Source organism: Crotalus tigris, unplaced genomic scaffold (genome assembly GCF_016545835.1).
Source record: "Crotalus tigris isolate CLP2741 ecotype Arizona unplaced genomic scaffold, ASM1654583v1 scf7180000018151.1857312, whole genome shotgun sequence".
Taxonomy (NCBI): Eukaryota; Metazoa; Chordata; class Lepidosauria; order Squamata; family Viperidae; genus Crotalus; species Crotalus tigris.
The window spans coordinates 226,888-243,279 of NW_024096849.1; the positions used below are offsets into that span (position 1 = coordinate 226,888).

General features: G+C 43.9%; 1 protein-coding gene across 2 annotated transcripts in view; it reads right to left on the bottom strand.

Moving 5' to 3' along the window:
- LOC120310211 (catenin alpha-2-like) overlaps positions 1–16,392 on the bottom strand; it is a 152,650-nt gene that overhangs the window by 99,188 nt on the left and 37,070 nt on the right. For both annotated transcript variants that reach the window (XM_039348363.1, XM_039348364.1), the window contains exon 2: positions 3,209–3,315. In XM_039348363.1, coding sequence (XP_039204297.1) covers positions 3,209–3,310 — 102 coding nt within the window. In that variant the 5' untranslated portion in view covers positions 3,311–3,315. The remainder of the gene's footprint in view (positions 1–3,208; positions 3,316–16,392) is intronic.

The following is a 16,392-nucleotide window of genomic DNA, read 5'->3' on the forward strand; positions in this document are numbered from 1 at the left end:
GCATGACTCAGCTTGGAAACTCTCCCTTTCCCCTCAGCATGGCTGGCTCAGGAATTCTGGGAGTTGAAGTCCACAAGTCATAAAAGAGTCAAGGTTACCTATCTCTGGCCTAGGCCTAGGCCCCTTCATCACTCGTGGACTTCAGCTCCCAGAATTCCTGAGCCAGCATGGCTCAGCTTTGAAACCTCTCCCTTCCCCTCAGCATGGCTGGCTCAGGCATTCTGGAAGTCCATGCGTCATAAAAGAGCCAAGGTTGCCTACCCCTGGTCTAGACGAGTCACTAAATCCTGAAACTCAAACACTGCCCAACAGTACAGGTGGTCCTCGACTTACGACCGCAATTGAGCCCAAAATTTCTGTTGCTAAACGAAACATTCATTAAGTGAATTGCAACCCCATTGTGCGACCTTTCTTGCCACAGTTGTTAAGTGAATCACTGTTGTTAAGTGAGTCCTAGTGGACATTCGCTTAAATAGGAGCCAGCTGCAGCTGCCAAAAAAGCCAACACAGTGCTAGGCTGCATTAACAGAGGGATAGAATCAAGATCACATGAAGCGTTAATACCACTTTACAAGGCCTTGGTAAAGCCACACTTGGAATACGGCATCCAATTTGGGTCACCAAGATTTAAAAAAGATGTTGAGACTCTAGAAAGAGGGCAGAGAAGAGCAACAAAGATGATTAGGGGACTGGAGGCTAAAACATATAAGGAACGGTTGCTGGAATTGGGGATGTCTAGTTTAACGAAGAGAAGGACGAGGGGGGACATGATAGCAGTGTTCCAATATCTCAGGGGCTGCCCCAAAGAAGAGGGAGTCAAGCTATGAATGGTTGTATATCAAGGATTATTTGTACTTACTTAAACTATACATTCTCAGTCCTCAACTAGGTTAAGGACACTGAAACAATCTATCTTCCTAATGGGGTGTTCATCAGACGTACCATATTTTCTTGAGCTTTCCTAATGTCTTTCTAAGATTATAAACCTAATCTAGGGGCTACTGAAAGGCAATGTCAGCGAATCAACATTTGTAATGATGATTAAAAATTAAGTAAAATTAACTAACTGAAATTAGGAATAATATTTCCTCTATTTCAACAGAGCATTCTAATTCACATTCTTCGTTGGAAATTGAAGAGCTCCAGTCGTTTCAAAGAAACAAAATCATAACTCGGTTAAATATATTATGTGGAAGCACTTAATGCATTATGCATATCATTCATGAGCGTTAAGTGCTTTGGTTTCTTTTCTTCCTTTCATAGTTGTGCTAAGCAAGAGTTCTATTACACTCAGATTTTCATATTTTTTTTAATCTGGTGCAGAATAGAAAAAAAGGAAATGAGGTTCTCAAGGTCCTGTCCCAGGGCCTGGAGGCTACAGTATAATGGGTTTGGATAGGGAGGGACCACCTCCAGCAGATTCCTACCAAGATCTAGTGCAACGGTCCTCAAACTTGGCAACTTTAAAACTTGTGGACTTCAACTCCCAGAATTCCTCAGCCAGCCAGGGCTGGCTGAGGAATTCTGGGAGTTGAAGTCCACAAATCTTAAAGTTGCCAAGTTTGAAGACCCCTGATCTAGTGGGTGTTTCAACCCTCTAGATCAGGGATGTCAAACTCAATTTCATTGAGGGCTGCATCAGCATTGCGGTTGCCCTGAGGGGGGGGGGGTGGCCAGGGTGGGTGTGGCCTACTAGTGGGCGTGGATGGGGTGGGTGTGGCCTACTGGGTGGGCATGGCCAGCTCTACATCGTTCGCGTCAAGGGTGTCTGTGGGGGCCTGGGCAGGAGTGGGACAGATCTGAGGGTCTCTGGCAGAAGGGGGTGGGACCGGGGCAGAGCCCATCAAGCTGGATATGTGAAGCAGGCAAGGGCCATTTGCTGGCCACTTCCAGGCGATGGTGCATTTCTTCATTCCTCACAAAGGGTGACCCCTCTCCAGCAGGGGGTGGGGTGAAGCGGCAGGGGCTGATTCCTCACTGTTTCTGGACGGCCTTGTGGAGCTAAGACTGAATGCATTTCAGCATAGATGGCCACCACAAAATTGTACATTGGCTCCCGGCCAGCCTGGGCCAGGGCCAAGGCAGCGGGGGCCGTTCCCTCACTGTTTCCAGGATGGCTTCGCGGGCCACATGAAACCACTTTGCGGGCTGCATTTGGCCCCTGGGCCTTGTGTTTGACATGTCTGCTCTAGATTCTATCTTTGACCTTGGATGGGGTTGCACTTCCCCCTTCAGATTGTTCACAATTGGAGGCCTTAAAGAGCAAGTGGCTAGGTGGCTAGGAAGGCCTTTGCTCAATTTTATCTGGTGCATCCGTTGTGTCCTTTCCTAGATCAGAGGGCCTTCAGCCAGTCACTCATGTCCTAGTCCAGGGGTCTTCAAACTTGGCCCTTTTACGACTTGTGGACTTCAACTCCCAGAATTCCTCAGCGAGGCACGCGTGCCTGGCTGAGGAATTCTAGGAGTTGAAGTCTACAAGTCGTAAAAGGGCCAAGTTTGAAGACCCTGTCCTAGTCACCTAACAGCTTGACTCCTACAATGTGATTTAAATGGGGGCTGCCCTTGAAGACCACTTGGAAGCCTTCAGCTGGTTGAGAATGTGGCACTGCAAGCAGTAATAAGCTTCATCAGCTGCACTGGTTGCAATTTGGTTCCAGGTGCAACTGAAGGTGCTGGTTGATACCTATAAAGCCCTACATTCCACAGGGCCATGTGAATTGAGAGGCTACCCATCTCCCATAACATCCACTTGGCTGATTTAATCCTGCAGAGTTGGCGAGCTTCTTGGATGAAACAATGTCATCTAGCAGGTCTGTAATAGCAGTGCACACTAGATTAGATAACCTTTATTGTCATTTTTTTTCCACATTAAAAATGAAATTTAGTTGCTTCCTCTCAAAAGCGTACACGTACATAACACTAAAAATCTGACAAGTCAGCTCCACTCACCAGACACAAAATAATTTCAAGTACGTTTCCATGCGATCTAAAAGATGGCTTAACTCTTTTTCAGAAAACCAAAATGCTGAATGAAATCTGAAAAAATACACACTACAGAGTGCAATTAAAATCCTTATTTGACAAACCTTACTGTTCTTGTCATAAGCTGGCAAATGCAAGTGCAATATAAACACTGGTTAAAAATAAGTACGCTAAGCCTTAGCAGACGAAACAATAAGGAATGCGTAAAGCTGCATTAACAACTTACCTGTGTAACTAGTGGCTCCAATAATCTCTCCACAGTAAGAGTCCTGATTTCCAAACTTTTGGGATCCCATTTTAAAATGATGGGTGAAGTTGCAGAAGTCATGCTCTCTAGAACAAAAAAAAAAAAAGAGAGAACGAATGTTATAAATCGTGCCCGGAGTCCATGTTTGTATCTGGATTTTAAATAAGATGCTGGATTGATTTAAAAGAGCTACATTCACAATGAACAGGCACTACATCCACACTGAGAGAAGTAACCAGCTGGGTACCACAAGGCTCCATCTTACGCCCAGTACTCTTCAATATCTTCATCAATGACTTAGATGAGGGAATTGAAGGGGAAGTCCTCAAATTTGCACATGACACTAAACTGGCAGGAGAAGCCAACACCCCAGAAGACAAACTCTGGATCCAAAAAGATCTTGACAAACTTGAACAATGGGCCCTATGATCCAACAAAATGAGTTTCAATGGGGAGAAAAGCAAAGTTTGACATTTAGGCAGGAAGAATCAAAGGAACAAGTGCAGATTGGGCGAGACCCGGCTCATAAACAGCAACTGTGAGAGGGACCTTGGAGTCCTAGTGGACGATCCCTTGACCATGAGCCAGCAGTGTGCAGCAGCAGCCAAAAAAACTAATACAGTCCTGGGTTGTATAAACAGAGGCATAGAATCAAGATCATGCGAGGTATTAGTGCCGCTTTATAAAACCCTAGTGAGACCGCACCTGGAATACTGCAGCCAATTTTGGTCACCATACCACAAAAAAGATGTTGAGAGTTTGGAAAAAATTCAGAGAAGAGCAACTAAGATGATCAAAGGCCTGGAGACTAAAACATAGGAAGAACAGCTGAGGGATTTGGGTTTGGCTAATCTAAAGAAAACAAGAAATAGGGGAGACATGATAGCAGTCTTCCAGTATGTGAGGGGCTGCCACAAGGAAGAGGGGGTCACATTATTCTCCAAAGCACCAGAGGGCAGGACGAGAAACAATGGTTGGAAACTGACCAAAGAGAGAAGCAACCTGGAATTAAGGAGAAACTTCCTAACAGGGAGGACAATCAACCAGTGGAACAGCTTGCCTCCAGAAATCGTGGGGGCTCCATCACTGGAGATTTTTAAGAAGAGGCTAGACCAGTGGTTCTCAACCTTTTTAATGCAGCGATCCCAACCAGTCGTAAGTTGAGGACTACTCAACCGGTCGTAAGTCGAGGACTACTCAACTGGTGCAGCACCGTTTGCAGAATGGGACTTTTGGCGGGCTCAGCAGGGCAGAGACAGCCTGGACAATTCCTATTGGCTTTTGAAAACCAATAGAATTAGACTCTATTCAAGAGAGTCTATTCTATTGGCTTTCAAAAGCCAATAGAATAAAAGAGAGTAGCACAGCTAAGGAAAAGGGGGAAAAAATGGTGGACTGCGTTGTTTGGTGACCCCCGTGAAATGGTCGTTCGACCCCAAATGGGGTCCCAACCCACAGGTTGAGAACCACTGGGCTAGACAGTCATTTGAGCAGGGGGCTGGACTAGAAGACCTCCAAGGTCTCTTCCAGCTCTATTCTATTCAAAATAGCTAAGTATTTGTATATTAGGGGAAATGTATAGGAGTTCCAATGGATATGCATTAACTAGATTTTTTTTTCCCCTCTTACGTTTCTTTTCTATTGGCTTCTGCATGGGAAACTTGAAAACAAGCTTTATTAATGTTTTAAAAAATCTTTTCCATGCACATCTTACTGAACTTTCATAAGCACAATACACCATTGTTTTCTGCTGAAAGACACGTCTGCAATGGTGTACTGAGAAACAGCCTAAAATTGGGAGAAAAATGAATCTAATATATGAGCTCTTGGCTGACCTATGTCAATTGGGTTAGTTCACAGCCAGCGCCTTCAATGGCTTGTCACTGCTTGTCTGTGCAGATGGGTGCATGGTCAGCAAAAAAACTTCCACATCCCTGCAGATAGTCAGGGAGGAGGCAGGGAGGCCAAACCACAGCCACATGAGTCTACTTCCAAAGGATGTAGCTCAATGGTTCTCAACCGTTCTAATGCCGCGACCCCATAATACAGTTCCCCATGTTGTGGTGACCCCCAACCACTTATACATCACCGGGTGCCAGGGGCATGGCCAAAGAAAAGGGGGGAAAATGGCGGACAGCCTTGTTTGGCGACCCCCGTGAAATGGTCGTTCGACCCCAAATGGGGTCCCGACCCACAGGTTGAGAACCACTGATGTAGCTGCTTTAATGGTTCAAGGGCTGCTTCATTTGTACCAGCATCCTAGTAGGAGATGAATGAGCCTGAGGGAGGGCTCTAGTGGGTCATCAGGGATCGGTCTCGAGTTCCTTCATACCCACAAGAAATCTGAAGTCCAGCCCACCTTGAATTCCTTCGACTTTTAGCTACCACCAATTTGCTTGGATCGTTAGTAGTTCAGATTCTTGTAGAGAAAGAATAAGCTTGCAATAAACCTGCATTCATTCGAAGCGCCTTGGTTCCTGATTTCGTGCGCTTGATAATCCTTTACCAAAACCCTGCAAACTCTTCCTTGTCGGACTGTGCCTTTTCTCTACAGGAAAGGACTGCGTTTGCACAATGTGAAAATGGGCACAACGAAGACCTCGTCACTCTAAACACAAAGAAGCTACCGTTTTCAGCAGAAGAGTTTTCAAGCCTTTCCTTGCACATTCTCTTCCCATTCAAATCACTCAAGTCTTGCTGGCCCTTCCCTTGCCTCAGAATCCACTGGAATTTACTGCAGCATAATAGCATTTTTTTCTTCTCTCAAGGCCCTGCTGCTCAATTCAAATTTTAGCTAATTACTGTCCAGAGAGCATCCTAAAACTGTTAAGGAGAATCATTTAGAAAAAATTAAAAGCTCTTCTTTTGTCACACTGTTCACATCATCATGGTCTTCTCTCCCTCTCTCTCTCCCCATACACACACACACACACACACACACACACACACACACACACACACCTCATATCTATCTATCTATCTATCTATCTATCTATCTATCTATCTATCTATCTATCTATCTCTATCCTGTCTATCCTTCTGTCTATCTATATCTATATCTATCTATCTATCATCTATCATCTATCATCTATCATGTAACTGTGTCTATCTGTCATCTGTCTATCTATCATCTATCTATCTATCTCTAATCTATCTATATCTATCATCTGTCTGTCTATCTATCTATCTATCTATCTATCTATCTATCATCTATCATCTGTCTGTCTGTCTATCATTCATCCATCCATCCATTCATATCTATCAATCATCTGTCCATCTATCATCTATCTATCATCTATCTCTGTCTATCTATATCTATCTGTCATCTATCATCTATCTATCATCTGTCTATCTATATATCTATATAGTTAATAACACTAAAATATATATAATATATATAATATAAAAATATATATATAAAATATATCTATATCTATCTATCTATCTATCTATCTATCTATCTATCTATCTATCTATCTATCTATCTATCTATCTATCTATCTATCTATTCTGAGCAGCCAGGAAGTGATACCTCTTGGGCCTCCCATATCAAAAAGAAAATAAATATATGTGCTTTGGTTCTATTTTCTTCTTTTTTTCTTCTGAAATCACTCTAAATCTATTGATTCACCCCTCCCTGACAATTCAGTCATTGCCCCCAAACTGCGTCGTAGTACATAAAAGTTCTTCCTTACAACCTTATTCCTTGCCTCAATAACTAATAATATGTATCTTCTCCTTGATCATCACTCTACACTGAGGGTCCCCAACCCCTGGTCCGTGAACTAGCACCGGGCCGCGGCATTGCCAAAACCTGGGCTGTACAAACAAGCCCTATCCATGGGATGCAGGCAGCATGCGAAGCCACACATACACCTCCGGTCTGTGGAAAAACCTTTCTCCATGGAACTAGTCCCTGGTGCACAAAAGGTTGGGGGTGTTGCTGTTCTATACTACTAACAGAGCAGCGTGCAAGGACTGTGCGTGATGCTGGGCACACCCAGAACATTTTCCTTCTATAAAACATTCAATCAAAGCATGCTGCATTTTCCATTTTCTCCACTGTTAGGTAGCCCGGTACTCACCAAACGTGAGCACTAACACTACCTTTATGAGTAAGGTTACAGTGAAAGAATCTTGCAACTCGCAAACCATTTCTCCCCTCTTCTACTTCTACTTCCCAGAAAATGAGAGACAGTCCCTTCCGAGATGCTTTTTGCAGCTGTTTGGCGTCACTGAGCCAAGATGCCTTTGACATTTGCACGACAATTGTACAAGGCAGCTGCCTCCAACCTGTCCAGCCTTGCAGACCGGTGGGGGGGGGAGGGAGAGGGGACGGTTCTGCACGCACGGCGTGTGCCCACCCCTTGCGCAAATGGAACCGCGCGCACGTACACCCTCGCCCGCCTGTTGTGTGCACAAGTGGAGCTACGCACATGCACGTGCTCACCCGCCGCTTCTGTGGCCCGATTCTGAACGGATCGTGGACCGGTAGCGGGCCACAGCCCGTGGGGTTGGGGACTCCTGCTATAAGAGGCCAGTTCAGTTAAGGCACCAGGCTACAAACCCAAAGTCTGTGAGTTCTAATAATAATACTAATAAACTTGGAAGGGACCTTGGACGTCATCTAGTCTAACCCCCTGCTCAGGCAGGAAATCCTATACCATTTGAGACTTCCAGTGTTGGAGCATTCACCGCTTCTGGAGGCAGGTTGTTCCGCTGGTTAAGTCCCCTGGTTCTAGGCCTGCTTTTTGCATGAAAGCCCTCTAAAATGACTCGTCTCATTTTAGGCATAAGAAGTGGCTGGGTGACCTTGGGCCAGTCACTCTCTATCACTCAACCCACCTAACAGAGTTGTTGTTATGGGGAAAACAGGAGGATAAAGGTGTGTGGGATGTGTTCGCCATCTTGGGTTGTTTGCGAAAAATAACAAAAGCGATATACAAATAAATAAATAATCCATCAATCTATGACTCCTTCTCCTTGTCTGACAAGATTGTTTCCACACACCATTGCATCAATCTTCTCCTCTCCACCAGGTGTATCAGGTGCACAGGATACACCAGGTGTATCCTGTGCACCTGCATAGGAGCGTCATACTTATTTGTGAATAATTCCATTTATAAACCCTTCAATTACCTGCATGGATGCTTTAAACCAATGTTTCTCAACCTTGACAATTTTAAGGCATCTGGACTTCAACTCCCAGAATTCCACAGCCAGCAGTGCTGGCTGTGGAATTCTGGGAGCTGAAGTCTATATGCCTTAAAATTGTCAAGGTTGAGAAACACTGCTTTAAACCAATGATTACTGTGTCGTGTAACAAATTATAAATATAAATAAAAGCAAATCATTAGATTCCCGAAGGGCAGACAAATTTTTTTTTTTATTTGCCTGAATATCAAAAAGAATTGTGTAATAGAGTGTTCTGAGGCTAGAGTGATGCCTGGAAATAGCTATAAAAAAACCCTCAACACCAATTATAGAAAGATAGGGGGGGGAAAGTAAAATGGGAGACGAGAACGCACAAATATGTAAGTGTGTTTTTAAGGATAATCGGAGATGGGCTGAGGACAGAAGGTTAAAAGAAGTAGTTATGAAAGGGCAGATTTTAAAACAATAAGGGGGGGGGGAAATCCCTTGCCGAGAAGTACTTCCCATTATTTAAAGGCAGGAAAACCACCCTCAGGAGTGTAATAAAACAGAAGAAGTTGACAGCGGAGGGCTAAATCTTGCAGCGACAGAAAAAAAGATAAACAGAGGCAGCGGATGCTTCGAAGGAATGCTTTGTATCACCCAACTATCCATTTTAATATTATTCATTATGAACACATGTTGGCGCATCTGCAAATAATTTCTGGGAAGCTTCACGGGAGGAAAATAACGAAGACTTGTGAACATACAATAAGACAGCGGCCATTGTATCCAAGAGGAAGAAAAATCTAGCATAGATTGCAGATCTATAGAAATAGATGGATAACCGTGGAAATAGATCTCAAAACACTTTATAACCAAAGTATTACAGGAAGTCCTCAACTTATGATTACAATAGAGCCCCCAAATTTTTGTTGCTAACCGAGACATTTGTTAAGTGAATTGTGGCCCATTTTACGGCCTTTTTTGCCACAGTTGTTAAGTGAATCACTGCCGTTGTTAAGTTAGTAACAAGGCTGTTAATTGAATCTAGCTTCCCCATTGAATTTGCTTGTCAAAAGGTGGCAAAAGGGGACCACGTGATTCCGGGAGGCTGTGACCGTCATAAATGTGAGCCCAGTTGCCGAATGTCCAAATTTGGATCACGTGACCATTGGGATGGCTGCTACGGTCATCAGTTACCTTTTTCAGTGCCATTGTCACTTTAAACCGTCACTAAATGGACTGTTGTAAGTCGAGGTCTGCCTGTATGTCACAAGTCTTTTGTTTAGCGGTGGACGCGATCGTGGCTTATCGTCAAACAGAAGAAACTAATTTGAACTCTTCGGATCCCACACAAAATGCAAGTGATGTAATAATAATAATAATAAAGTTGGAAGGGACCTTGGAGGTCATCTAGTCCAACCCCCCCTGCTCAAGCAGGAAACCCTATAGCATTTCAGACAAATGGCTGTCCAGTCTCTTCTTAAAAACTTCCAGTGTTGGAGCATTCACAGCTTCTGGAGGCAGGTGGTTCCACTGGTTAATTGTTCTCACTGTCAGGAAGTTTCTCCTTAGTTCTAGGTTGCTTCTCTCCTTGATTAGTTTCTATCCATTGCTTCTTGTCCTGCCTTCAGGTGCTTTGGAAAATAGCTTGACTGCCTCTTCTTTGGGGCAGCCCCTGAGATACTGGAAGACTGCTATCATGTCCCGCCTCATCCTTCTCCTCATGAAACTAGACATCCCCAATTCCAGCAACCATTCCTTATATGTTTTAGCCTCCAGTCCCCTAATCAACTTTGTTGCTCTTCTCTGCACTCTTTCCAGAGTCTCAACATCTTTTTTACATCGTGGTGACCAAAACTGAATGCCGTATTCCAAATGTGGCCTTACCAAGGCCTTGTAAAGTGGTATTAATACTTCACGTGATCCTTGATTGTATAAGTATTCATTCTACCGACTGAACAGTATTATGAATACAAATTTGATTATTTTCATAGGTGTCCTAAGGTAAGTGGGAATGGGGCACGTGGGGCAGCTCCAACCCCATCCCTTTGTTGTTGTTAATTGCGAAGTCGGGTCCGACCCATCGCAACCCCATGGACAATGTTCCTCCAGGTCTTCCTGTCCTCTACCATCTTCTGCAGTCCATTTAAGTTCACACCTACTGCTTCAGTGACTCCATCCAACCATCTCATTCTCTGTCGTCCCCTTCTTCTATTGCCCTCCATCTTTCCCAGCATTAGGCCCTTCTCCAGTGAGTCCTTCCTTCTCATTAGGTGGCCAAAGTATTTGAGTTTCAATTTCAGGATCTGGCCTTCTAAAGAGCAGTCGGAGTTGATCTCTTCTAGGACTGACCGGTTTGAACGCCTTGCAGTCCAAGGGACTCGCAGGAGTCTTCTCCAGCACCAGAGTTCAAAGGCCTCCATTCTTTGGTGCTCAGCCTTTCTTATGGTCCAACTCTCACAGCCATACATCCCTACCCTAGCTTGATTTTTTACTTGTGCACCTGGCCCCACATCACGCAACCAGGTGCAATGGTGTGGACGGGGTCTTAAGTAGGGCTTATTTTGGGGGTAGGGCTTATGTTCAGGGAAACACAGCAGAAGAACCACCGAAGCAGCGTCATTAGCACTATACCTGAAGCCTCCTCACTGCTTAAGAACATTACCATCCTTGGATAACTTTCTTATATTCAGTTTGCTATTAGCATTCGTCATTCAGTCAAAAAACAATCCCCCTATAAGTTTAAAACCATTAGTCTTAGTCCTGCCTTCTTGAATACCATTTATCATGTTTCATGTAACATCTCTGGAGGCTTGAATTCAAGAAACTGAATTCTATATAATAATTCTACCACAACATTTGTATTGGTCTTAGATATTAGAGACTTAGTTATGCTTTATGGCTGATAACTAAAAAAATCTAAAAAGCTGCTTTGAAAGAACTTGCAACAACGCTGATCCATTTAGGGTGGGTTTTTTGGGGTTTTTTTTTAACAAAAAGTCAAGGTGAGTCTAATACTAAGAGTTCAATGCCAAAGAAATAAGGTTACAAAAAAAAAAGCAATCAAGTAACAATTAGAAAATGTAGGGAAGTGGTTATCAACGTTTGAAAGGAGCCTGCAGTTCAGTTTTGTGCAGAAAAATAATTCTAGCAACTCTGCTAGCAATACTGCTGGCCCTGAGGTGGTGCATTTTTATTTTTTTACATAAAAATTACTTAATTGGCAGCAGCTTTGGCTGCAGGCTTTTTAAGATTCATAGCATAGCTTGCCCCACCAACCAAACCCTCACTGGGAGAGCAATAAATTACACATTAACCCTAATAGCTCACCACCCCCTCCAAAACCGCAGCCAACATTTCAGTTTGATTAATTATGGAGGACGAGGGAGGGAAAATGGCAGCAACACAAGGCTTTTTAATACAGGGAGTCCTTGACTTACAAACAGTTAATTTAGTGACCCTTGGAAAGTACAATGTCACTGAAAAACGTGACTTTTGACCTATTTTTCACACCTACTACAACCATTACAGCATCCCCGTGGTCACGTGATCAGATTCAGAAGCTTGGCAACCGATTCCTATGTATGACGGTGGGCGGGTCACGTGATCCCCATTTCTCGAACTTCTGACAAGCAAAGTCGAGATTCACCTCACAAGCATGTTACTAATTTAACAAGTACAGTGATTTGCTTAGCAACTGGGGCCAGAAAGGTCGTAAAACAAGGCAAAACTCGGTTAACAAATGTCTCGCTTTGCAACAGAAACGTTGGGCTCAATGGTGGTCATAAGGCGAGGACTACCTGTATTGCTGTCAGAAGACTCAATAGAGATACACCTATCTCAGGGGCGGGGAACTTTGGCTCTTTTGTGACTTGTGGACTTCAACTCCCAGAATTCCTGAGCCAGCCCTGGCTGGCTGAGGAATTCTGGGAGTTGAAGTCCACAAGTCATAAAGGGGCCACAGTTCCCCATGCTGGCTCAGGAATTCTGGGAGTTGAAGTCCACAGGTCATAAAGGGGCCACAGTTCCCCATGTTGGCTCAGGAATTCTGGGAGTTGAAGTCCACAGGTCATAAAGGGGCCACAGTTCCCCATGCTGGCTGAGGAATTCTGGGAGTTGAAGTCCACAAGTCTTAAAGGGGTCACATTTGGAGATCCCTGTGCACTGCAGAAAATGGACGTCTGGCCACAAAGAGAATACCAAACAATAAGAACAAAATAAGGATTGACCGGATGCCCATACAGGCTCTCCAACGCCACCTTCTCTCCAATCTTGGCAACTCATGAAACATTTCAGCAGGAAAAAAACGCATTATATCCCCCCTTTCCCCTCCCCCTCCACTCTGAAAGCACTAGCTCCCTGATTATCTTTGCAAAAGCCACAGCTGCTCTATCAATTCCTTTAATTGCAGACCAAGGTTGGCTGCCACGGATGATGTCAGTTTACAATTGGAAGAATGAGTGACAGTTCTGAAGCCGCTTGGCCTCCACTAGGGAAGACCATCCATCTGTATGAATTGCTCACATTCAGATAGGATGAATGTGGTCAGGTTAGGACTATTATGGAGACGGCTATGGTACGTGTGTTTGCAGGAAAAAGGAAAGCTCTTCAAAGTTGTTCTAAACTTCCTGACAGTTAGAACAATTAACCAGTGGAACAACCTGCCTCCAGAAGCGGTGAATGCTCCAACACTGGAAGTTTTTAAATTTTTAAGAAGAGACTGGACAGCCATTTGTCCGAAATGGTATAGGGTTTCCTGCCTGAGCAGGGGGTTGGCCTAGATGACCTCCAAGGTCCCTTCCAACTTTATTATTATTATTATTATTATTAAAAAACCTATTTAAAGAAGACTTGGAAGACATTGTAATAGCATAAGAGGGAGCAAAAACCATAGCCGTCTCCATAACAGTCCTAACCTGACCACATTCATCCTATCTGAATGTGAACACTTCATACAGAGGGTTGGTCTTCCCTTCCAACGTTGTTGTTGTTAATATATTATTATTATTATCAATCATCGCACAGTCAGCCAGATGTTCAGACTGGATTTGGCATTTTGTCTACCTATCGAGTCCTTACCCAGGACCTGGGATATTATTATTATTATTATTATTATTATTATTATTATTATTATTATTATTATTATTATTATTATTATTATCTTAAGTGAATAAATGTTATCCGGCAAAACCTATTTTGTCCACGTCACAATTTGTTGGAAACAGTATGAGCTGCTATTCTGTAGAGTCTCATTATTCGAAATATAATTTGGGCAACTGGCACCAAGAATTTTTTTATAGGCAGTGCCATGAAATACATTTTGAGTTTTTTTGTCCTAAGTGATTTTTCGAGGTTTTATTTGCATAGATTGCTTTTGGCCAAATGGGATTGTCCAATGAGATAGCTGTTGCAGTGTGGACGATGGATGTGGACTAAGTTGGACATGATCGCAAGAACCGGGCTGGCCAAAACGTTAATTCTTGGAACCACTCAGGAGATAACAATCCTATTTTGACTTACTGGCAGCTACTGACTGGGGAATAAATATAGTGTCATGGTTCCGACAAATGAAACTCTTCAAAGTTCAACTTCAACTCTGAGGCATTGTTTACCTTAAAGCAGGGTTTTTCAACCAGTGGTACAGGTACCACCTGTGGTACATTGGCACCTGGCAGGTGGTACGCGACCATCCTAGAAAAGTGGTAGCGGGAGAGGGGAATGAGCTGAAATGGTGGCAGCACCGCACAAGCCTGAGCGAGAGATGGCTGGAGCTGCAGGGCTGTCAGGGCTCAGCGGAAGCACCAGGATGAGCGCCAGACTCCAGCTGGAGCTCAGCGCTGATCTGGCGCTTCTGCTGAGCCCAGAAGAAGCACCGATCAGCTGGAATGTTGCAGCATCTCCAGGGTCTTGTGATTTACATTCAGATGCTTGGCAACTGATTCATATTTATGACAGTCACAGTGTCCCAGGGTCATGTCAAGTGACCAAAACCTGCTGCAACCACCCAGCAGACGGGGGGAATAAAAACCAAACACCCCCCACCCCACCCCCGCTGCCAATCCTCAACAGAAATGCTCACAACAATGAAAACCTCGGACAGGAGGAAGAGCGTGGCCAGGCGGGCAGGCCGTTGTCTTGCTCGGCTGTGCCTTGGGGGGCACTTTTTCCAGTTCCATTGTAACTTTGAACAGTCACTAAGCGAACTGTTGTAAATCGAGGACTACCTGTACTTTTATCACTTTTTTCCTTTTTTTTTTTGGCCATCAAGTTTTTGACACCTTGCTAGGCGACTGGTGGTACTCGGATATTGCCATATCCTAAAAGTGGTACAATGGGTGAAAAGATTGAAAAGCCCTGCCTTAAAGAATCTTTATTCGAGTAGCATAGCATTGGCACCTACATAGTTGAAGCCAAAATCTGAACTCCCCTCCCCTGAGCACACAGTATCAAAGCACAATTCCCTCCTCTAATTAACAGTCATAAATCACATTCTCCAATTAGTTTGAAATGCAGGCTTTCCCTCCTGTTCTCCAACCCGCCATTTCTTATCATCTCTTATTTCAAAAGCCCTGAATTCACACACTATTACAATATTGTTATGTCTAACTAACTCCCATCACATTCCTCCTCCCCCCCCCTAGTATCATCTAAGTCTAAGAGTAAAGCATAAGAGAAAGGCTGCATCTCCATATGTTGTCAAAGCAAGAACATCCAATGTTAGCAGCATTGACATATAGTTTGATTCCCTGGTCATCTAAACAGCCAAGCTATGATCTGTATCGGTGATGGATGTGCAACCTGAACTAGGCATGTCAAAAATCCAGAAAAGCTTTGTTACAGGAACCAGGCCATTTCAATGTTTAAATTGCTGTCAGAATGATAAAAAGTACAGTAATAAACCTGTCCAATTAATTTCAAAGAAAGCAGCAAACAGAGCAGAAGGATAAATGTTCCAATTTGTAGGTGTCACAAATTCAGCCTCAGTGCTAACTCAGCTTCATGAAAAAAAAAAATCACCTTTATTCTTATAACCTTATTGTATAGCAATCTATTCTTATACCGTCTTTAGAATTTTCATAAAACTAGGGTGCTGCTATTTTTGATAACAGGGAAAAAAAATACATGCCATCTCATTTGGTAAAGGAATTCTGGGAGTTGGAAGTCCACAACTCATAAAAGGGCCCAAGTTTGAAAACCCCTGTCTTTAATCCAATGTGGGCACATGGCAACCCACTTGCTCTTATGGCTGGTTGCCAAGTAACCCACCGTCTTGTGATCACCATTTCCAACTTTTCCTGCCAGCTTCCCAAGGAAGTCAATGGAGAAGCTGGCAGGAAGGCTGTAAGTTGTTGGGGTTATCTTCCCCCACCCACGCCCCCTTCCTCAGCCTTTTGCATTCAAGCTGCACCAGTCATCTGTGCACCCCTGCACACTCTCCCCAAAAGAGTGCCTCTCTTGCACTCTCACACATACCCCAATTCATACTGCATCCCCACACAACTTCCCTTACCCGTTTATTACCTCTGGAGCACCCTCCTGATGCTCCCTCATACCCAAATGTACTCCATGCTTCTTTCCCACTCAGGAGCAGTCACTTACTTCCTCCCAGCCTGGAACCTGCAACTTCCAGCCGGCTTCCCCATTGAGTTGGGGGAATACAGTAGGAAGTTGCCTCATCTAACAACAGTGAGATTAAGGAGCCGAGGTGGCGCAGCAGAGTGCAATACTGCAGGCCACTTTAGCTGACTGTGTTCAGCAGGTCAGCGGTTCAAATCTCACTGGCTCAAGGTTGACTCAGCCTTCCATCCTTCCGAGGTAGGTAAAATGAGGACCCAGATTGTTGGGGGCAATGTAAAATATATATATACATTGCTAACTGGTGTACACCGCTTGGAGAGTGCTTGCACTTAAAGCGGTATATAATCTCATAATTAAATAAATAAAAGTTAACAATGGCAGCTAGGACTGCGGGGGGTTGCTGTTGCTAAGCAATACACTTAACGACTGCATTGCTTAGTAACAGA